The sequence below is a fragment of the Meleagris gallopavo genome, chromosome 10, assembly GCF_000146605.3.
Source record: "Meleagris gallopavo isolate NT-WF06-2002-E0010 breed Aviagen turkey brand Nicholas breeding stock chromosome 10, Turkey_5.1, whole genome shotgun sequence".
In the NCBI taxonomy this organism is placed as follows: Eukaryota; Metazoa; Chordata; class Aves; order Galliformes; family Phasianidae; genus Meleagris; species Meleagris gallopavo.
In genome coordinates, this window is record NC_015020.2 from 3,692,862 (window position 1) to 3,715,641 (window position 22,780).

The window sequence follows — 22,780 nt, forward strand, 5'->3', positions numbered from 1 at the left end:
TTATTATTTCAATTCTGATGACTAGTTGATGTGATGGACACTGTAAGACTCCCAAGCACTAGTTCTAGTACTAGTCCTAAGGCATATATATGAGAGCAATGACTGAGGCGTAACTGAATTTGTTCTTTTCCATATCCCTCCATAACCCAGACTTCAAAAGCCACCTTTGCCAAGTTTCTACCCCTAGTCCCAGTCTGGCCTTTGCAACCAGGCAACCAGTGTCCAGAACAAAAATGAGCAAAAAACACTGCCCCCTTAACAGCAAAAATAAATAACTAATCAACTTTGGAGTTTTGTTTGTTTGTTTTCAGGCTTATGTTTCCGGACACTAGTAATAACGTAACATAAGCTTTCACACTAATTACAGCTGAGAACTCATTGTCAGCATGACACCCAAATAAAATGCTTTGGTACCTAAAAAAGTCAGTCCTGGATCTATCTCTGTGTATTAAACAGGATCCAACAAAAACATTATCTTTCTGAAAGTTTTTAACTAACTCTAAAACTGAACAGCACCTGCAGCAAAACTAAATGCAAAGCACTGACCTGCGTTAGAACCAATGCTGCCTCCTTCAGTTACTTATTTAGGATTCCCTCTACTGCAAGCCTATTTCCCTAATTATATCTATAAAATCTACCTTTATACAAAAAGAACCATTTTCTAAAGAAAAACTGAACGAACAATACAAATCCTGGTAAACTTGTACCTGTCTTTCTATCTCTGTAAGTTCTGAAGAATACAGCAACCCAGTCTCATCAAGTGCATTATCAAACTCTAGACCTAGACTTATATTTAGATATAATAGTTCTCACAGCTTTACATATTTTTGGTGCTTAAAGGCATCCAGCTCTCTACAGATCTTGCAGAATCTTAAGACAATTTAGATTCTTGGAATTTTTTCTTATAGAATCCTAACCCCTAAATGTTTTTCCATTTATAATTACATAAAGAGTATTTGCAATAAAGCTGGATGTGCACTGTCAGTTTCTGCTAACATCGGTCCTTTTCCTTCCCTTGTAGATGATACAGTTTTCAGCAATTACCTGGTCTTATCTAGCCTTCTTTTCCCTAATTCCAGTCCATTGATTTTTGTGTAGAATGACTGCTTTTGTCTTAACACAAATCTAGCAACAAATTCCAGGAATTTCTTTTCCTGAAGGAGAAAGGTATTTTTTTGCTCAGAGAGTGAGAAAGTGAGCCTCTTGGGTGCAGAGGGTCCTCAGAGGATCTGTGGTTGCTACGACCTTTCCATTAGCACTGCCTGAACATGTACTCTAGATGATGTGGTGCATGCTTTTCTGATTAGAGCATGCCTGTTCCAATGCTGTTTTCTACTACTGCTGTCTTACTATAAATACTTTAAAAAAAAAAAGTTTACAGAAATCATTTTGATTCATTCATTGTGTTTCTTTGCAAGCAATTCTAGTAGTTCAGATAACTGCAGATGCAGACAGTTATTTGACCTGCCATTACCTGCCAGCCTGACAGATAGTTGCCCTGGCAAGCCTGCTGTTTACTTCCTCCCCTCTGAGAATACTGCAGGATAGAATCTTCATCTGTGCAAAAGCTCTCTGAAGCCTACAGCAGCCACAGGCATATCAGCTGATATGCAAACCCTGTGATGCTCTGTTGCACTATGCATAGCCTAGTTTTAGACTGAGAATTCCCAGTCCCTTGTTAATAAATGCATTCTTTCCCAGTCTTTTCCTTTCTGTTCTTGCTTTTCATCTTAATGTTTGTCTGTTTTACTTAAATTTTTTCATCCCTCTTTTCTTGCTTTTGTAGCTTTATGATAACCTTAAACCGCTCCTTTCCCATCTTCATGGTGCTAGCTTGGATATATTCTGTTTCTATGACTGTGAAGAGTATAGTGCTGGAGAAGGAAAAGCGTCTAAAGGAGGCTATGAAGAACAGAGGCATCACTAATGGAGTGATTTGGTGCACTTGGTTCCTAGACAGCTTCTTCATGATGGCTGTGAGCACGTTCCTCCTCACAGCACTAATTATGGTAAGAATTATCGCATGAACAACCATAAAAACTCTCCCTTTTTGCACTGTTGATGCTAGTTTGCTGTTGGGAAGGTATAGTAGTCATTCATAGGGAGATGGGAGTAGCTGTTGACTTGTTCTGATTATAGCATGCAGGAAGCACGTTCTTGTAAGCAGTCCTCTGTACAGCATGAGCACTTAGCAGAGATGGAAGGTTAAATTCACTGGAAAGATTTATTGTGAGAACCCTTACAAAACAATGCATCTAATTAATTACTCTGTATATTGTTTCATCTACAAAAAGTTCTAAGGAAGAATAGTCAAAAGATATCCTGTGGGTTACTAAGTACAAAGGGACCTCCAATAAACTGCAGTTGTTTTCCTCAGCAGTGATAGTCTTCTGGAATTAGAATATAATTTATGTTCAGAAAGTACTACTTTATAATTTTCCTGTTATATTTTCTTAAGAGGTATTTTTTTCAGGTTTTCTTAAATAATGTTTCCTACACATTGAACAGATGAACTGGGGAGAAGATATGAGATCAGTGAAAAAAATTCTTATGACAGTTCAGTTGGTTGCATTCAAAATAAAATTCCACACAGGCACATCTTGCTTGGAATCATTTACATATTAAGACAAGGACAAAATGTGTTCTCAATCAGCTGCAGTCTTAATTCAATCATTGAATACAAAATGAACTTCACAGTCTGTAGTATTGAACTGAAGTCACAATCCAAAAGCAAGGATAAATTTAGATGAAGGATTTTTGTTGTTATTGTAACAACCATAAGTGTTGAAACATTACTGGCTAGAAGAGTTTTTTTTAAAAAAAAAAACTGGGTGAGAAAGAATGGCTTTTAATGCTCATTACAGGTTATGTCTCATTAGCAATTCTGACATTTTCTAGTAGTTCAGAATGTGAGTAGCACTCTTAAATTAATCTGTTTTCCTTTTGCTTACAGCATGGCCAAGTCCTGCATTATAGCAGTCCACTTCTCTTCTTCCTATTTCTACTGACATTCAATACAGCCACCATAATGCAATGTTTCTTGTTCAGCACATTTTTCTCCAAAGCAAATCTGGCAGCTGCCTGCAGTGGTGTCCTGTACTTCACCTTGTACCTGCCTCACATTGTCTGCTTTGTCTGGCAAGATCGCATGACTGTTAATCTGAAGATCCTAGCAGTAAGCCTTTCACTCATATAATATCTTTGGGTTCAAATTTTAGCTGCCCTGCTCAGCATGTGTGTGTGAGTAACAAAGCACTGCACACTTCATCCTCTCAGCTTTTTCCACTCTTGGGAACAGACACTTCTGGACCTTTGAATAACTAAAGACTGCAAGAGAATAGGCTTTTTTAGCAGGCCTAGTGACCAAGAAGTAATTTTATGGCTTTTAGAAAATTCGATAAATATCATTTTACTTTCTGAATGTTAGAAAATCAGCACAGTTCAAAAGCTTTGAATAATTCCTATAATTCAAAACAATTCTCACTTCTAGCATATTTAATAAATAAAAAGGCAATTAACAGAAAGGGTTGTCTTTTTCATATCCTCTAATCTAGTCGAAGAGTAATATAAGGTTGAGAAGATGTCGTGTTCACTTGCCTTCTTTACAAGAACTTAGAGGTAGGATTTGAAAGCAGACATTAAAGCTTTGGCAAATATCTTGCTATGAAGCTGGAAACTTTTTACTTTTCTATGAAACAGAACTATGAGCATGCAGAATTATTCAGATTGATTTTCTTCAGCACAACGAATCAGAAAGAGGGGAAGGGGACTAAATGCAGTCTCCCCATCTCTGTGGAGCATTTTAACAGCTTAGGTAAGAAATGTACTGTCTTCTACTCTTACATTAAGAAACCTATATAGATGGAGGGTATACCAGTTTAAGTTCTACAAATAAAAGTAATACAACACAAAACAATTCTGTCAGTAAGTCAGGAACTGAGTTAGGTTGGCCCATGACAAGTTCTGATTTGAGAAGAAATTTTGAAATTTACACGCAATCTGAGCGCAAAGATAAATCTCTTCTCACCAAAAAGAGAAGGATGTCAAAACCAAGGAGGGATATTTGCCTCCTTGCCATCCGGAAGTGGTGAATGCTTTTTTCTGTTCCTGCTATGCTTGGTTATCTTATATTTTTCTTAAAAGACTGGCCTCTGAAGAACAGCTAATTACGATGAGTACAGCAAGGTTGTGTGTGTGGATGAGAGTCTGAAAAATATTTTTTTTAGGACGAGTAAAACAATTGAGCAATGAGTGATAGTTTAAAACCAAACATTATTCTGAGAATCTGGTGTGCTTTGTCTTGTTCCTGACACTGGACTTATCTCATACACCCAGGCAGTTTATTTCTTCAGTACAAGATGTATATCTCAGATTTTCTGAGTGGAGACATTCGCTTAAAAATCTGTGAAAGATCCCATTTTACTAAAGAAAGGTTGAATTCAATCTAGTAGAGCTAATTACAGCTTAGAATTGCCACCATTCATCATAATCAGGGGATTAGACACTCCAGTCTGATAATAAAGTGAAAACATTTCTTTTCTTACTATTTTTACTATTTTTATGCAGTATTAAATTTTGAAGTCCAGTCCCTAAAGGTCTTCTCTTTTTTATGTTTGTGTTTAAAAAAATGTCCCTCTGTCTGAATTAATAACATTTTTTTCTTTATTGCAGAGTTTCCTTTCTCAAGTAGCTTTTGGTTTTGGTACAGAATACTTGTCACGCTACGAAGAGCAAGGTCTTGGCCTACAGTGGGGTAACATCAGAACCAGTCCCTTAGAAGGAGATGAATATAGTTTTCTGTTTTCCATTAAAATGATGCTTTTTGATGCTTTTCTGTATGGAATACTTTCTTGGTACCTTGATCATGTTTTTCCAGGTATGCCAGTTTCTTACTCATTTAAAATAGTGGTAGTTGTAAATTATATTAATCTAATTTCTGATTTTTTTTTCTAATTATATTAATCTAGTTTCTGAGTATTTCTTTTTCAGAAACAGGATATTTGATGCTCTAGACCATGAGTCCATTATGGCCCTATTGGTTTATTAAAAGCTTCTCCTTTTTTCTCTTTTTTCTTTCTCCCATTTTACTCCTGAAATGAATGTAAATGGAGGAAAGAAGAAAGATGGTGCAAGTCCTGGTTCCGTGTCAAAATTTAAATAGAAATTAAATTAATAAAAGTATCTTCAAAGTCAATTTATGTGCATACTTGCCTCTTGAGAAGTTTTAACCGTTTCTAATGAGAATTTATCATCCTCACCCATACATTGTAAAAATACCAAAATAATGACACTAGTTCATAAATGTACTATGGCCACATTAGGCCAATCCTTTCTTAAAGGAGGTTACTATTTCCTGAGAGGTATGGTTCCTAGACAGCTGTGAAGGTTTCTTTGTGGATTTTTTTCTTAATGGTCATCCTGGTTCTAGTTGCAAAATCACAAAAGGACTTTCTTGATTATCAACTACAAAGTTTAGGGAATTTCTCTATGAGAAAATTGTTTATCCTTGTAGCTTAAGTGGTTGTCCTCCCTCTTACTGAATATTATTACACAACAATAAATGCAGGCTGTTATGCTATGCAAGTAAGCAAGCTTTATTTTCATTAATTTTCATTAATTTTCTGCTCTGCACATGAACTACTATTCCAGAATGTGTTTCTTGGCAGATGACTATCTCCAGGATGCTTTTTTCTTCGATTGTGTGGCTACTCAGACTTTGAGGTCTTGCAGAAGATTTTCTAGATATGAAGAAAAATAATTGATTGCTACAGTAAGACAGTGCTTGTCTGAGCACATCACTTAGAATAGTTAATCCAAATCAGAAAACGTATAGATTTTTAAAATTGCTGTATCTCAGAATATTTTGCTTCAGATTAAAACATGGCCTGAATCTTGCTATTTTTGTGTCCCTTCCTAAGTGAGCTATGCTATATCAAATTAATAACTTTTTGAATTTTAACGAACATGTCCTCCCAAAGAAGTTTAATGCAATTTATTATTTATCTTTTGATTTTCAAAGCTGATATGGAGTAACTTTCCTAAAAACCCCTCTTTGGACAAGCCTGTGTTGCAAATCTGGTGGTTAAGTATGCATAATACTTATTTGCGTGAACACAGCAAAACTTAAGCAGCAGGAGAAAATTTCTTCACTTGCTTTTCCAAGTATATCTTTTTCTGACATCACTTTACACAAAAGTGGTATTTCTCTGCATTTTTATCCAGCAGCTTCAATTCCTCCCAGTATTTGTTTTGAGTATCTCCTCATCTTTCTTCTCCTGTGTTTCTCTGATGTTTTGCTTAGCATTTCTCTCTTATACACACACAGCCCTTCCAAATCCATGCTGTAGTGTACTATATGAATTCTCTGGATAATCGTATGAATCATATGGATCAGCTCCTGCTCTAGTTTTTTTTTCTGCAGATGGCCACCTGTTGACAAGCTAGTACTTTGGCTGTTTAAGCATTCTGCTCCATAATGGAGCTCACGTGGCTCTTTGCATTCATTCTGAATGAGAAGCAGTTGTTTTTGCCACCAGCTTCAAAAGGATATAATTACAGTCTGTAACAAGTGCAAGGCAAACTATTTATGAATGCAGATGGGGTATTTGTATGTATTAACGGAAGTACAGTTGGTTGCCTGATATGAAGCCTATTTTTTATGTCAGAAAAAAAAATAGACGCTTTCATAAACAGTTTTTCTGTAGAAAAAAACTGACCACCTATCAATGAGCGTCAAAAGTTCTGATTGCTTATTTTAAATAAATAACACACAATCGATAACATGTAGGTTCACAAGCATGCCTGTTTTAAACACAGCAGCTCAGGTCCCTATATTCTATGAATCAGTAAGACCCAAGAGCACAGAGTTGGCCGGTACTAACTCTAGTCTGGCCCAACAAGTACTGATAATGTTGTTGTACTTTCTTTTTTCAAGCTTTTGACTGAAAAAGTCCGTTTCTGTTTAAGAAAAGATTTACTTAGTTGTCATTTTTTCCCAGAAGGCTGTGTGCTAAAAGAGTGGCTAGTGTCTCTTTTTTCACTGCCAGTGTTGAATTCAGGCCCAATGTAATAAACACAAGTGTGGTGAGATTTTTGCTCATCAGCTCTTGAGTGTTGAGGGGAAGTTAAAAGAAAATGATTGAGTGAGGCTGGGATCCCATCTAAAGTAATCAGGATGGGCCTTGGCAACTACTTCCTGGTTGGCAAGATTTCAGATTGTCCTCAGATAGAGAATAGCTTCGTTCTGTAACAAAACCACATTTTATTTAATAAAATATAGGGCTAATCAGATCACACAGATCTGAATTCTTTACTCCTGTTCAAAAAAAAAAAAAAAGGCAAAATCTGTTCTACCAGGTAGTTAGTGTGCGGTTTGGCCTTCTGATATCTAACACTATGACTGCTAATGCAACTGCAGGTGTTTGTAATTATAGTTAAGATTTTTTTGTCTAGATTAAGTTGTGCTCACTGAAGAATGTGCTTACAAAGTACACATCACCTTTTTATTTTTCTTGCAGGGGACTATGGCCTACCACAGCCTTGGTATTTCCCTTTGCAGGAGTCTTACTGGGTTGGTTCTAGAAACCCAAAAGCTGAAAAAACAGTAACAGCTGATGGTGAGTTCTTTTAAAACTTTGGTATTTAGAAATAACTTGAAAACCACTAATCTAGAGGTGCTTGTACAGCCACATTTCAAATACACAAATTGCTGCAAAGATTAGGGGCAGCCATGTAATGGGAATCTCAGCAGGTGTCTTTGAACTTCTAGTGGTCTGCTATTATTAGAGTTGAGAGAGGTGAGTCAGTGTTCCATCTATAAAGCATGGGTTAACAAGCATCATCAACCTCCCAGTTCTATCTAAAACCTTTTGAGACATTCAAGGAGTTCTTATTGCCCAACATAGCATTTGTTAAATTAGTCAGAATGAAACAGTGATGATCTTATTTACACTGAGACTCTCACATCTATCTAAACCTGATTATTTCCTAATTTAAACTAATATAACTCGGGTTCCTTTAGATTTGTAAGCAAGATCAAAATTGATGTCACCTTTGGACCAATTTGAGTGAGTCCTGAAGTCCTGCTTTTGCACTTGTTTTCTGTGCATTGATACTGACATAGTAAATAGGCAATATTGTGTGGGTGATTGTATTTCAATAGGAACTAATGTATGAAGATGATTAATGTCTGGAAAAGAGACTTGCTGAAGGTGATATTTTGAAACTGTCTTAAATTGACAAGTAACAGTGAAATTAATGAAAATGTTAGATGAAGAAATAATCCCTTCAGTCTTTTTATTACTATCTTTATCCTTCATCAATTCAAACTACTGGTGAGACAGTCCCATTTCAGGTGAACATTCTTGAACCAGAAGGGAATTAATCCTATCTGTAAATATGCTGATAATACATCCAGAGATCACATGTTCTGTCAGAAAAGGGGAGGCTATAACATTGTTTTCTTTGAAGAGGCTTTATCTTACTGCACATTTTGAGACAATGAGCAAGTTTTCCCTTAGACTTGCTGTGAGGCTATTCAGTATGATAGAGGCTTGTCTAGATCATTATAGAGTCTGTTATCTGTTTGTGCTTTGCAACTGCTGCCCACCAGTTTAGAATATGTGTAGGAAGGAGGAGGAAAGAACTGACTTGGAACATGTCATGTTACAGGTGAGTGACAAACTTTTAAGGTACAGATGTCAGCCACTACATCTCATTGTCTTTCTGTGGAATTTGGGCATTTCCTGCACAAGAGCTCCGAGTTTCTAAAATTTGGAGCATAGTTGCTTGCAGAGTTTTTACCATTTTTTTAGTTACTTAGCTTAACCTAAATTTAGTAAAAAACAAATTTTCTGTGTAACTTAATGACTCATAACACTTCTGTGTGTTGTTAATGTATTTCTAGTACAAGAGAGACACATGATTTTTTTTAGGCTTAAAAATACCAAAAGATTCAGTTGCTCAGGGAAGTCTACAACAGAAAAGCTAGAGGTCTCTACATTATTACCAGTTTTTAATATTATTTTTCATACTGCTTAAAAAAACATTTTGCCTAAGTAAAGCCTAGAGTTTATTTTGTGAAGTTATAACAGATAGCTGAGCTGACCTGACAGTTCACTGTTGAAAGAAAAATGGCACAGTCTTGTAGTCTCTTCTGCAGATCTCATCCTTGTTCTGTTGATGCTGTCCTCAGTGCCTAGTAATGTTATAAGGTAGGTCCTTCTTGAAAGGCAGGTACATGAAGGACAAAGTGATAGTAAATAAAGAACATAGAGTAACCAAGAGCAAATCACGCCTAACCAATCTGATTTTCTTCTGTGTTGAAAGCACTGAATTACTGACGAAAACAAAAGCATTGGGTGTCATCAAACCTTTAGCAATGCCTTTAGTGTGAATTCTTGTAGCATTCTGACAGCTGGATTAGTTAGATATAGGCTGCTTGAGTGAATAATAAAGTGAATAGAAAATTGATTGACTTGTCGGGCTCAAAGGAGTGTGAACAGCAGTACAAAGCCTAGCTGTGAACCAGTTAGTGACACTGAGGTCAGTACTGTTCAATGGCTTCGAATTTGAGTGATGGGAGAAAGTTTGTGGAAGATACCAAGTTGGAGGAAACAGTGGAGCAAAGGGCAGCTATTACAGAGGGACCAAAACAGGCTGTAGAAATGTCTTCACAGAAACCTTACAGAGTTCAACAAAGTAAATGCATAATACTGTATCTGGGATGGAGTAACCCCATACAACAGTACAGATTGTTCACATCCTGGCTGGCAGGTAGCTTTGTAGGCAAGTTCTGATGGACAACGTGTTGAACATGAGCCATCAAGGTCTCCGTAGCCAAGAAGACCAACTTCATCCTCAACTTCATTAGCAATAGTGTAGTCAGTAGTTCAGTGGAAATGATCATTGTAATCTAGTCAAAGTTCATGAGACTGTACTTGGAATACTGAGTTGTCCATTTGGGCATCCCCAGTGAAAGGGAGACATTTAGTTAATGGAGAGAGCTCAGCAAAGAGCCACCAAGCTAATTAGAACCTGCAGCATATTACAAATGAGGAGGTGCTGAGAGATCTGGATCTGCTCAGCCATAAGAGAGAAGGCTAAGAGAGAGACAAACTTCTCAGAAGTGCCCAGCAGAAAGATGAAAGGCAATGGATGTAAGGTGGAAAACAGGAATTCTGATTCCATATAAGAAAAAAAAGTCTTTACTGTGAAGGTACTGTCAAACACTGGAAAAAGGTTGCCCTAAGAGGCTGTATTCTTCAAAGAGGCTCTATTCTTCAAGATAGCTAGTCTGCTCTAAGTTGGCCAGTTTTTTATGCCTTTGGAAGCCCTTTCTGATATAAATTATTCCATGAATATCTGATCTAGCATTAGGGCATGCAGATACTTATAACTAAAAACTGTTCTGTGCTCCAAATAACATTGCCTTGAGTTTTCTCAAGCATGGAACATTGGAAAGGTCAATTTTGTCTGATGAATTCCTGTGTAGGAAGTATATGATTCTTACTTATTTCTCTGAAGAATGAAGATTCTTCAGTTCCTCAGCTTACATGAACAGATGTAAAACTTCTTTCAACACTTATATTTTCTTTCAAGGGTAATACTGGGCATTTTCTTTATCTGTCATAACTGGTTAATATGTTGGAAAGAAAATAGGGTAAGAAAATATCAGATAATGAAGATGCAAGGCTGAAAATTAAACTGGTATATCATTTGGGTAATTTTTAAGTCTTCTACAAAAGTTTTGTTTTGCTGATTTTACCTTTTTTGGTGACTAGGTAAATTTGTTTATGTATCCATTGAATAATTTAATATGACTTTGTGTGCTATAATTCCTTAAAGCAGAAAGTTATGGTGAAGTTCCGTAGTAAAATTTAGTCTCAGACCATCTGATAATGCTAGTTGCATTCCAGGCTACCAGCTTGAATCTGTTTTGTAACAGTTGCTTCGGGAAGTCCTTCTTACATCACATTTTTTCATGATTCAAGCCTGTCCCCATCAGTGATTTAGTGTGCCTGCTCACTTTGTGAATGCATGATCTTAGACCAAGTTGGGAGGCCAGAAATTCTTGTACAAAAAATAACAGCAACTCACTCACTCTGGCCTGCAGCTAGTCTCTTAATCTAAGTAGTAGTTTGTTTTTCGTTTAACCTTTTAATTTGTTTGTTTGTTTTTCCTTTGAGTCTCTATAAACCCAGTAAATATTTGTATAGTTTTTCTCTTACTCTGGTGAATAATTTAGTCTGGAGCTGCATAGATAAAGTATAAACGTATAAAATTTTCTACTCATGAATCTAGAATTGCAGGATTGTCAGTTTTCTTCCTTAAATGTCTTTTCCTACACTGAAGCAGACTTTAAGCTAGATGGCCTCAAATACTGTGTTGATAGTTTCAGCAATGCATTGTGATGATTTATGCTCCTGCAGAGCTCAAGTTTTTTAGGACTACGTTCTTTTCCTCAAAGTAGTTTCCTTCTGAAGAGGAAAATAAGTTTTAGTTGATTAAATTTTGGGTATTTTTATTTATATAGAAAAAGCTTCAGAGTCAGAAGGTTGTGTGGATCAGAAGGCCATGGATGGGGAAAGAAATGGAAGCAGAACAAAGAAATCTGAAGAATCTGAAAAGCCAGAAGAAAAGAATGGCAACCAGGGGAAGAAGGATGGTAAAAACAAACAATGTAAACACAAACGAGAAAAAGAACTCGGCGAGCAGGGGAAGCCTAAGACAGATGTCCAGGACAAAGATGAAATGAATAGTAAGGAGAGAGAGCAATCTGAGTACTTCTCAGACACCGTACTCGTTGTACTTAATAACAAAGTAGACATGGGAATGATTGGAGTCATTGCAGAGGATGCAACTACCAGAGCTACGCTTAAGAGAGGCACTAACTCTCCCAGCTACTCTCTCACTGACTCCTCTACATTTGAGATCCCTCAGAATACTCTAGTTGCCACTCATAGGAGAGTTTCCTTTCAAGAAAGCTCTGCAATTTGTTTTTTTTACAATGTAAATACAGGCTGTCTCTATAACAAGTTAGCGTTCTTGCTAAGGGAAGCCTCCAAGAGGCATACACTTACTTCCTAGAATTGAACAGACTATAACTTCAGTATAAATACTTGTGCTGAGGGGGAGGCAGGAAGGAACAATATTCTTTTCCCCCTGCCTTTTTTTTGCCTATCTTCAGTGTGTCTTGCAACTGAGGGTAAAGGCTGGTTTCAAAGGAATTAATCTGAAGTGCTGTGTATCTGTCTCTAGCCTTTTCTGATGCTGACATAAACTACCACCTAAGAATTACTCAATGACCTGTCTTGTTTTTAAGTGCCAGTGTTTTCTTTTGTGGAGAGCCAGAGTTTTCTGCGTGTGATGCTCAGAGGAATGCATATGGACTCTGTAGCAAAAGTAACCACTACAGACAGCTCTCCCTTGAGAAGACAGAGATAAAAGTAGGGTTATTGGAGCTCCTCACGTAGGCACTGAGAACATGCATTCAGGGTGAATAGAAACAGGACAGGACTTCAAAAGAAAAAGACAGGCAGAGGGCAAAGGTTACCCAGTCGATCTTCTCCTAGTACTGCCTTATCTTTGTGGTGTGTATTCATCAGTTCCCTGGTTCCAGCTGCTACATGGCCACAAAGGAAGGGCTTTGCCTATGGCTGTAGGCACAAAGAAGCCTTCCTTCCCTTTCAGCCAGCTATACAGGAACTGAGAGAGATGGATGGAGATGCCAAGAGTGGACCTGTTATAGTCCAAAGATACTTTTCAGAATGGCTTCATGATAGCACTGGTGCTTTATATAATAGTAATGGAGTGGGAAATACTTATAATGACTTGACTCAGGTGCAAACCAGTACTAGCAGAAGTTAGCAGAGTACAGCAGACAGTATAAACGTGTTCTAACTGCTTGATGTACTTTGAGCATATCGCAAAGCCTCCGTCTGCATCCCCTACAAACTCTGCTGCCTAGTAGCAGACCTAGATTGTCAAAAATTTTTGAGGACATAGAATCAGAGCAGAGGGATGTTCTCTTTTGCTCACTACCTTTTAAGCAATGCAGAACAGTTACTGGGGTCATCTGTGTTTGCCTCAGAACTTGTCAATTAGTCTTCCAGGCCCACTGAGTTAAGAAGTCTAGATTCCTTCAAAAAGCAGAACAAAAAGTATTTTATAAGCATAATTTTATTTCAAATAAAGCTACCCCATCTAGATGAGTTATTTCACCTACTCCTTAGTATATACAGCTCTCTAGTGTATGATGTATCTGGGACTTTTCCCAAGCATTGTGTGTAATAACAGTCTTAAAAGCCACTAATAGAGGTGGGGCTGGTTTCACCCAGATGGTATTGGCTGCTCTCCACACAGGCCTGCTGGGTACTGAATGATTTAAGTAAGCTGCAATTGCAAAACAAACCTTCCTGCAAAGCCTTAAGTATTCTGTGTAAACAAAAGTGGAAGGGAGGTGGGGGGAGGGGTGTCTTTATTTAAATTTCTCAGCTCCCATAATTCATATTGCCCAGGGGCTTAATTTACTTCAAAAGAAATTTGTTTTGTCTAGAAGTCGATCCAATAAAAAAATCTGATGGTTCTATTTATAATAATACGTTTTTAATCCTGAGAGATAGCCATTCCATGTTGCAGCTCATGTTAGGTACTGACTAAGTTTAGCTGACCTCAGCAAGGGAGTAAATTTCACCTACCAGGATTAAAGGCAAATCTTATTTTTTTAAAGCATCATGGTAAAAGAATGCACAGCTGGGTAGATGATTTGAATGGCAGATTTCAGCCCGGCTGGAGAGGCAACATGCTGCTTGTTTAGTGTAATCTCTTGGCCCATCTAAGTATCTGTAGACAACTGTATTAAATAATATTGTGCTATACAATATAAACAGAAAACTTGTTCAGCTCCACCTGATCCAGTGAGTTTACCTCTCCACAGACCATTGTACTTCTGGGCTCCTTTTCTTCTGCCACTCATACCTGGGTGAATCTAAGTAAATTGAACTGCAGTTAAGAATTTTTTTCAGTTAGATACAGGTGTGACTGGAGAATCTGGCCCTGACACGTGATGCCATATTTTACTGGGTATGTACTATTGCCTCTGCACTTACTGGTGTGTCATCATCAAAGCAAGGATCAACACATCATTGTATTCTTTTCTCATTCTTGATTTTTTTATATATATTTTTTTCAAGGAAATACCTTCTGTGAACCTGAACCAACAGGATTGATTCCAGGAGTATGCATTCAGAATCTGGTGAAGATTTTTGCAAACAAGCCTAAGCCAGCAATAGATAGGATGAATATTACTTTCTATGAAGGCCAGATCACAGCCTTTCTTGGTCACAATGGAGCAGGAAAGACAACCACCATGTAAGTCTATATTTGAAAGCAGCAAATCCCTTGCAGTACTCTGAGTCCTGAGGAGCCGCCTTCCCTTTTCACTCTTCCCTTGTCTCACCACCCCCGCAACTAGACTGACACACGACATCAAGTTTTTCCCAGAAAGGAAAATGCTGCCCCTAGACAAAGAGAAGGTATCTCAAACTAGCCAAAGCGCTGAGGGGAAGGCAAGTGAGTGAGTGACAAAAACTAGTGAAATTATAGAAAGTAAGAAGCAATTATTTCTCCCAACGTTCATTTTGCATGTCCAAACTCCCAGTGGTGAATGTGGAGAAAGATCTTCTGACTGATAAAGCTGAGGATTTGAAAGTGCTACAGTTTGCACATTTCTGGTTTTTCTGTCTGACTTTGTCAGTCATGGTTTTTTAAATGGTTTATAAATTCAGATCCTCTTTAGACAAAATGTACCTGCAAAATTACACCCAGATTAAAATATTCCTTTAGTTCTAGAACCCTGGAGTCCCAGGAAGCCAGTCTTCAGGACTGCTGTATTTGGCAAAATAGGATTCATTGGTGAACAAAACATTTAATCAGTCTGTGATGAGTTCACCAAATGTTGAAAGCTTCAGTACCATGCTCTCTAGTTTTTTTTAATTTAAAAAGACTTTTATTTCAAATACACTGTAAATTGCCTTCAAAATTTTATAAATGTTTTTTAAACATTTTTTATTGTCTTGATCAAAACAAAAATGTTTTTTGCATTGAAATTTTGGGAACTAAAAAAAATCCATTATGCCATCCATTTGCAACCTAATCTTCTGCCCCAATCCATCTCACAAAAAATGAATTTGTAGAGCATGTGCCAATCAGCATGGCTAGAGACCTTAAAATATAACTGCTCCTACTGGGCTTCCTTTTAGACCCATTTGTACACAGGAGTAGTGTAACATGCTTAGTAAATTACTCTGAAACAGGACCACAGAGTCTGATTTATCAGAAGTTTAACACATTAGCAGATCCGAAACATTCTCATTATAGTAGGGCAAGAGTATGTGTATGTATGCTTTTTCATTAGTTTTCTTCAAAGCCCATAATAAGAAGCATCATGCTCCATCTAGTGGAATCATGCAAGATGTCTTCCTAATCTTGAATAGAAGGATGAGTGAGTGGGCATTTCCTTTTTTTTTTTTTTCCCCCCCCCCAGGTCGATACTGACAGGCCTGTTCCCACCTACTTCTGGAACTGTGCTGATTGGTGGCCTGGATATTCAAACTCACATGGATTCCATTCGACAAAGACTAGGCATGTGCCCTCAGTACAACATCCTGTTTAATCAGTATGTATCATTTCATTCTAGCTTTCAGAGTCAGAGTTAAGGTGTATGAGTGGCTTATCACCAAAGCCTGTATGGTTTCTCTTTCTGTGCTGATAGTAGATGTATCTCAGAGGTACTAACTCTTAACGCACCTGTAGGATAGCTGTTGTTGGTCCTCAGTAGAATTCTATTGCATCATTTAGCTGGGAACAAAGAAGGCTGCAAAGAAAATGACTGTTCTTGGTATTGTTGTTTTATGCTGTAGTGTCGATTGGCAGGAGTTCAGCTTAGTGATTCATGCACTATACTTTAAGACACTTTTTTTTTTTTTTCCACCCCCCCCAAAGGATAAAGGTCTGGACCAACAGGGCAGCAGCAGGATATTTTTATGCCCATTTTGCACTATCACCCAACAACTGGCTACCTGATGATTTGCAGCCTCACTGCCATCAGTTTGTGGTCATCTCAGCAGCAGCCTTTCTTCCTCAATGCTGCTGCCCGTGTTAGCTTACATTTTTTTATGGTATATGGGTAGCTTGATGCCTGCTATGCCTGTTCCTCTGATAGCAGTTTCTATTTTGAAAAGACAGAGGAAGGTCCTATGACATCTAAGTGAAGTGTGTGATCTGTGATTCAGATATGGGGTAAAGCAGCCTCTCCTCCTTCAGCAAAATCTATCTATAGCTTTTTTGTTGTTGTTATTTGGAAAAAAATCTGCTGCTTTGTTTAAATTACCTTGGTGCTTTTCTGTCTGATTTCACAGCCTTACTGTAGCAGAGCACATCTTGTTTTACTCCCAGCTGAAAGGGAGATCCAGGGATGAAGCTGAGCAAGAATTGGAAATGATGCTAGAAGACATGGGCCTCTCTCATAAAAGGAATGAAGAGGCTCAGAATTTGTCAGGTGCCCACCAGATTTTTTTAAGTTTCTTTTTCTGCTGTCTTTTTCTTGCCTTTGAGTGATTTAAGGCTGTATTTTGCCACATCACTGTGCACTATGGTGGTCTTCACTTTCAAAGAAATTGCTTAATGGAACTACACAAATAGTAAAGCTGACACTACCTTTCCTTAAAGTTTCTGCTTCTAAACATATGACAAATTCAAATATACTTAAAATTATTCTATTTAAACGAGTATATAAAAAATTTACCTATCAGTGTAAGAAAAAAATATACAAATACAAAATATAATCAGCAAAGTCAATGTCTATTATTTCAAGGCAAATTAAATATTATACCACCATAGAATCACCAAGGTTGGAAAAGACCTCCAAGATTATCTAGTTCAACCATCCACCTACCACCACTATTTCCCCACTAAACCATGTCCCTTAATATCACATTTAAAAGTTCCTTGAACGCAGGTAATTGGTCCCCTGATCCCCTGTTTGGATCAATAGAAATAATGCAGAATACTTTAATTCTAGAAGTAAAAGTGCATGTAGTTTATCTGACTATACTTAATTCCAGATTCAAAAGCTGAATTGAATAAACAGCCAGGAGCTCTTATACTACTTTGTCCAGCTTGCCACTTTAAAAGTTGGTCAGTTTCACATGAAAAATCTCAGATCTTCATCCTTTTGCTTCAGATCAGAATTAGAAAATGTCACACTGAAGTGATAAATTCTATTTAAAAGGCTGCTTTGAATTTCACAATAAAAATGTGACCATTTATTCAACTTTGTAGAAGCATTTCTTTTTCAGGATGGATTTTGTTTTATTTGTACCAATTTGTCCCAACTCTGAAAAGCTCTGGAAGTTACATCCCTACCTCCTGCATTGTTCATCTCAGATTCCTGAATGTCTCTGTCCTCTTGTAGGTGGAATGCAAAGGAAACTGTCTGTTGCTATTGCTTTTGTTGGTGAAGCAAAAGTGGTGGTCTTGGATGAGCCCACTTCTGGAGTTGATCCATATTCTAGGCGATCTATCTGGGATCTTCTGCTGAAGTACCGTTCAGGTTAGAGGTTTGAGTGAGTGAACTGAGTTTTTTAAAACCTGTTACAGACACTGTACAGATACAGTGCCTGCTTTTTAAAACATCTATTAGTGCAGTGCGAACATGCTAATAGAGTTTTTTGAGCAGACAACTATGGATGTGGTGAGTATAAGCTGTGGTACAGAAAAAAAACCCCTGCATTAATTGCCAAAAATTATGCACCGTTTTGAGTTCCTGAGAGAGTCCTTGTTCCTTTAAGGCAGAACCATCATCCTCTCAACCCATCACATGGATGAGGCAGACATCCTTGGAGACAGGATAGCTATCATATCCCAAGGGAAAATATTCTGCTCAGGCTCTCCTGTATTCCTCAAGAACTGCTTTGGATCTGGCTTCTACCTCACCCTTGTTCGCAAGGTGAAGAACACCAGAACTGGAAGGAGTGTAGTAAGTATGCACTTTCCTCCTTGCACATGTAATCTGAAAAGTTTATGTTCATGCCCTGCACCAAGGTAGAAAGAAATCAAGTGCTACATGAGACTGTAAAACTGAATTCAGAATAAAGGAAGCAATGACAAAGTTTGGTAACACCTCATGAAATTATATGGCTGCATGAAAATACCTGTAATAATATTATCTGATTTTATAAATATAAATTCAGCAGGGCAAGCTATGTGGACATGAAGCCTTCCGTGGTCTGTAGTTCACTTTCTTCAGTTATGCATGTTAAAGCATTTACCTGTCAAGTTGCCTCTGTGCATATACTGGTCTTTCTACCTGAAATACACTGGTTGTAAACATAGCGTTCTGTTGGAACTAGCTCAAATACCAGGCAAGTAGTAATTTAATTCTACTTACAGAATCTACTCATAGCTAATCACATTGAGAATTGAGAAGTATGGATCTGGATTGTTTCTGCTGTTGGTAGCACTTTCAGTCTTAATACCAACATGATCTGTATACTTATGGCCACTGTTCTTTGCATTTCCTCAGGCATTTGCATGTAAGTTAAAACTGACAGACACAACTTGTGCAGGAGGATTTATGTTTTCTGTATTGCTGAATTCAGTCCTTGAATGACTTTCAGTGCGATGTTCCAGATGACATACTTTTCACTGAGTCAAACTGGTCAACACTTACATCTTACTTGCACGTATCTGAAGCGCTTTCATCTTTCCTTCTGTTGCTTGTCCATGCTAGTCACTTTGTAGCTGTGGATCTCAGTGCTCCTGCTCCTGCTCCAGCTGCGCACACAACAATGAAGAAGGAACTCAAGAGCAGGAACTAGGTGGTAAGATGTGGGATGGTTTAGCATTCTGGCACGTGGCAGTGTCTCCTGTTGTGCTGCAGTCTCACCTCCACAGATCATTGCTGCTGAGGTCCACTTTTCCAGCACTTGTCTAATAGTATTTAATTGTAACAGTCAGTAAAGTTTTTTCATGCTTTGGCATACCATTCTCCCTTTTTGGGAGAGATTATATAGTTTCAGACACAGCTGCTGAACTGAAAGGTTATGTGCTTTGGAAGTACAGACTGAATTTAAAACAACTCTGCTCCAAAATAGGTAATTTGACAATGAAAACTGAATCATATTTAAAGCAAAGAAAAGTGGTTTTGTTAGAAAAAGTCATTTTCACCTTTTTATGTCAAAGAAATTAAGTAGATATTCCTGAAGGTCTTGTTGTGTTTTACTACAGACCTGAAGTAGTTCCCTGCTACATCATTCTTGAACCATAATTAGCAACATGGCCCAGTCAATCTACTACAGAATTAACTGAGATATCTTTAAGCTACATCATAGAACAATTTTGTTTTTTTTTTTGTATAGTACAAGCAACAGCTTCTGAAATCATGCTTTGCATGATTATATATTCATTCTTGGAACACTGTTTTGACTTTTCACAGGAGATTTGAATGAACTAGCAGAAGTAATTCATCATCATATCCCAGAAGCAAAATTAATTGAAAATATTGGTCAGGAACTTGTTTACCTTTTGCCCAATAAACACTTTAAACAGCGATCTTATGCCAGTCTCTTCAGAGAACTGGAAGAAACATTGGATGACCTGGGACTTAGCAGTTTTGGAGTTTCAGATACACCACTTGAAGAGGTAACAGATTAAAACATTTGCTGATCTTACCGTAAGTTCCCAAAACGTTTCCTGACTCTGTTCCTGTTCTTTAACAAGTAACTTTACTAATTCCTAAATATCCTTCAAAACCTACTCACATGTGCTGTGGCACGCTCAGAGAATCATTAGAATGGGCATAAGGAAAGGATCCAAGCCTGACTGTGCGTTAGCCTTATGCAGCATAACTCATTAGACTGAAATCTCTTTCTTTGTATCTAAGTTGTTCACTTCTTTATTTTCTGAGATATTTCATGAGAGATCTCTGATTGTAATAAGCAATACTGAAAAGGTACCAACTTTTTTTTTTTTTTATGGCACATTAGAAGATGGTATATTGTGTTTCAGAGATCAGGTTAATGTTCTGTTCCTAACCAGACGTTTCTGTCTGTGGCAGGTTTTCCTAAAGGTCACAGCAGAAGCTGACCCTGAAGTACAAAAAGCAGGTATAAATTTATGTATCAGTATTTAATAAATTTTCTTGTGGTTCGTCTGTATTCTAAATACCAAGTATTAAGAAATTCTCACCAAAATGCATTTGGTCAGAGAACACCTGTTTTTAGGGCTTGACATGATATATGAGAAACCAGATGAAATTAGCAGAAATACTTTTATTTTTGTTGGATGAAGTCCTTAGCTTATATGCAAGTAATAATGTAACATCCAGCCCCCAGATATAAATTGTTTTTATAAGAAATATTTTGGTGACCATTAGTCCATAAAATACATACACGATTAACTGGTTAATCCAGCCGAGTAAGAGTGTTAACCTGTATGATGATGCTGGGTACAACCACACTGCAACAGCTGTAATTAAAGCAATCTGGTGATGTGATATATACATTTGTTAAAATCTGGAGCTCAGTAAATATTTGTGTTTGCATATATGGGAGTAGTCATCTTCTCTGTAGCTTTTATCTGGATAACTCCTATTATTAAGTGTATTTCTTAATGTAGGAGACACTCAAGAAAATGATTCTACTCCTGGCAAAATTTCTACTGAGAACAAAACAGCTGAACAGACCCCAGTGGAAACCAATGACACTTCTCGAATGCCAGGCATAGCAGGAGATCAAAATGAAGGCAAAGGGTCCCTGCAGTATAAAGGTTTTCAACTTGTACATCAGCAGTTCAAAGCACTGTTCATCAAACGGTTCCACCATGCCTCCCGCAGCTACAAGGACTTCCTAACGCAGGTATTATCTCACTGTTGGTGTCCTTGATTATTTTCTCACAGTGTTCTAACATTGCCTTTCCCAGCACAGAGGTGCTATAAATAGTCCCTAGCTGTTCTAATTTGTGGTTCCAGCTGTTCTACCTCTGACCGTTTTTCTTTCTGCCTGTAATCTGTAATCCTCACCAAGTACATGATTTAATCACTACCAACCCAGCATTTTCTTTTTAGTACAGTACAGTTCTTTGACAACCAGAGTCTTAACTGAAATCATTGGAAATGAAATAGTTGGTGGATGTAGCTAAACCAAATCCTGCTGTCCTGTCTTCATTTATGTATGAGTTGTACACTGTGTCACTCTACAGCATATGTCTGAGTGTGATGCTTTCATGTCCCCTGCAGATTGTCCTGCCTGCTAGTTTTGTGTTGCTGTCTTTAGTGCTTACAGTCATTATTCCTCCATTTGGAGAATATCCTGCCTTAACTTTAGACCCTTGGATCTATGGACAACAGTTTACTTTCTTCAGGTATGAAGAATCAATGAATAAATGTACTGTAAATTTGTCATATACACTCACTAGCATTTAGGATCATGAGGCACTATCTTACTAGGCTATCTTCATTCTGTGTAGTACAAGAAAGGAGTAATTCCACAGCAAATCTCAAATAGCATGAAACTGGCACAAGTGAGGAACAGCTGCTAGTATACCTAACCAGCAGTCCTCAGTTATAACATGTATTTTGTATTCTCTTTTTCCCACCTGAGATCATGACTTCAGCACTTAAGAGATTAGGTATCCTAACAGGAGATCCAGTATAGTAAGAAATTTGACTGTTTCTCATATGCTATTGAACTACTCCTTTATTCATTATCTTATATTACAAAGAACAAGATTCAAACCTATCTTTTGAGCTGTGGTAGGATTATTTATAATCAGTACATATTTGAGTACAGCTTTGAAAACAAGATGAAAGCAGAGAATCTTAGGTTTTGTAATGCTGGTGCTTAGCTGTTTCAGTCTATGCTCCATCCTTTGGCTAGCTGATTCTGAAATATTGCTGTCTTTCACTAATTGCTTATGTATATTCTAGTTCAACTATTTCAAATTTTTTCAATGGAGAAAGTCTCAATCTTATTCCCTTAGCAATGAGCGTCCTCGCAGTGAGCAGATGGTCTCCCTCACTAATGCTTTCCTAAATAAACCTGGATTTGGAAATCGCTGCTTGAAGAATCAGTCTTTTTTGTAAGTTGCCAGCTAATATCTATTGAAATAGACAAGTAGGATATTACCAACAGTATTGGAGTAGTGGAAAAAGAATTAGTTGGCTTGACGTTTTGCTAGAGCCAACGCTTCAGATTTGTTCTAGGCAAGAATATATCTGGTATTGGGTCAAAAATAACAAACAGCAAGAAAATATTTCCTCTGGATTAAAAGTCAGTCGCAGCGCTAGATGTGAATAACTGGAAGCTCTTATGGCCTTGTATTAGGAATTAAGCAACTTTGAAATGTGTGAGTAAGAGACTGGAATCAAGCCCAAATCTTCACAGCTTCCCTGGCATTTTCCACATGTAAGTCCCTTCAGATTCCTCTTGTTTCCTGTGATATTTGGAAACAACATCTTCAGCAGTTGCTTGGATAGTGAAGTACTAATAGGGCAGTCTTTGTGATTCAAAGTTTTTTTCACTCTGAATTGAGAATCTCTGTATTTAACATTAAATTTACATTAAGTTAAGGCCTATGTGCCCTGATTTGAAGTGTCACTGTGACACTCTTCTTTGCCATTCATTTTCTCCTGCTTTTCTCTCAGCCCTGATACCAACAGCTTGATTTTTATGGCTATTTTCTCCTCTTTTTGTACAGAACAAACCAGGAGAAAACTTAAAAA

The 22,780-nt window shown here is 37.5% G+C and overlaps 1 protein-coding gene across 1 annotated transcript in view; it reads left to right on the plus strand.

Moving 5' to 3' along the window:
- Nucleotides 1-22,752, plus strand: part of ABCA4 (ATP binding cassette subfamily A member 4) — a 48,079-nt gene extending 25,327 nt beyond the window's left edge. Inside the window, exons 14-29 of the mRNA XM_031554763.1 lie at nt 1,787-2,009; nt 2,954-3,175; nt 4,672-4,876; nt 7,518-7,616; nt 11,534-11,758; nt 14,193-14,370; nt 15,545-15,676; nt 16,419-16,558; nt 17,474-17,611; nt 17,850-18,037; nt 18,791-18,881; nt 19,496-19,701; nt 20,117-20,165; nt 20,677-20,915; nt 21,296-21,420; nt 22,039-22,752. Coding sequence (XP_031410623.1) covers nt 1,787-2,009; nt 2,954-3,175; nt 4,672-4,876; nt 7,518-7,616; nt 11,534-11,758; nt 14,193-14,370; nt 15,545-15,676; nt 16,419-16,558; nt 17,474-17,611; nt 17,850-18,037; nt 18,791-18,881; nt 19,496-19,701; nt 20,117-20,165; nt 20,677-20,915; nt 21,296-21,420; nt 22,039-22,141 — 2,563 coding nt within the window. The 3' untranslated portion in view covers nt 22,142-22,752. The remainder of the gene's footprint in view (nt 1-1,786; nt 2,010-2,953; nt 3,176-4,671; nt 4,877-7,517; nt 7,617-11,533; nt 11,759-14,192; nt 14,371-15,544; nt 15,677-16,418; nt 16,559-17,473; nt 17,612-17,849; nt 18,038-18,790; nt 18,882-19,495; nt 19,702-20,116; nt 20,166-20,676; nt 20,916-21,295; nt 21,421-22,038) is intronic.
- Nucleotides 22,753-22,780: the final 28 nt, after the last annotated feature.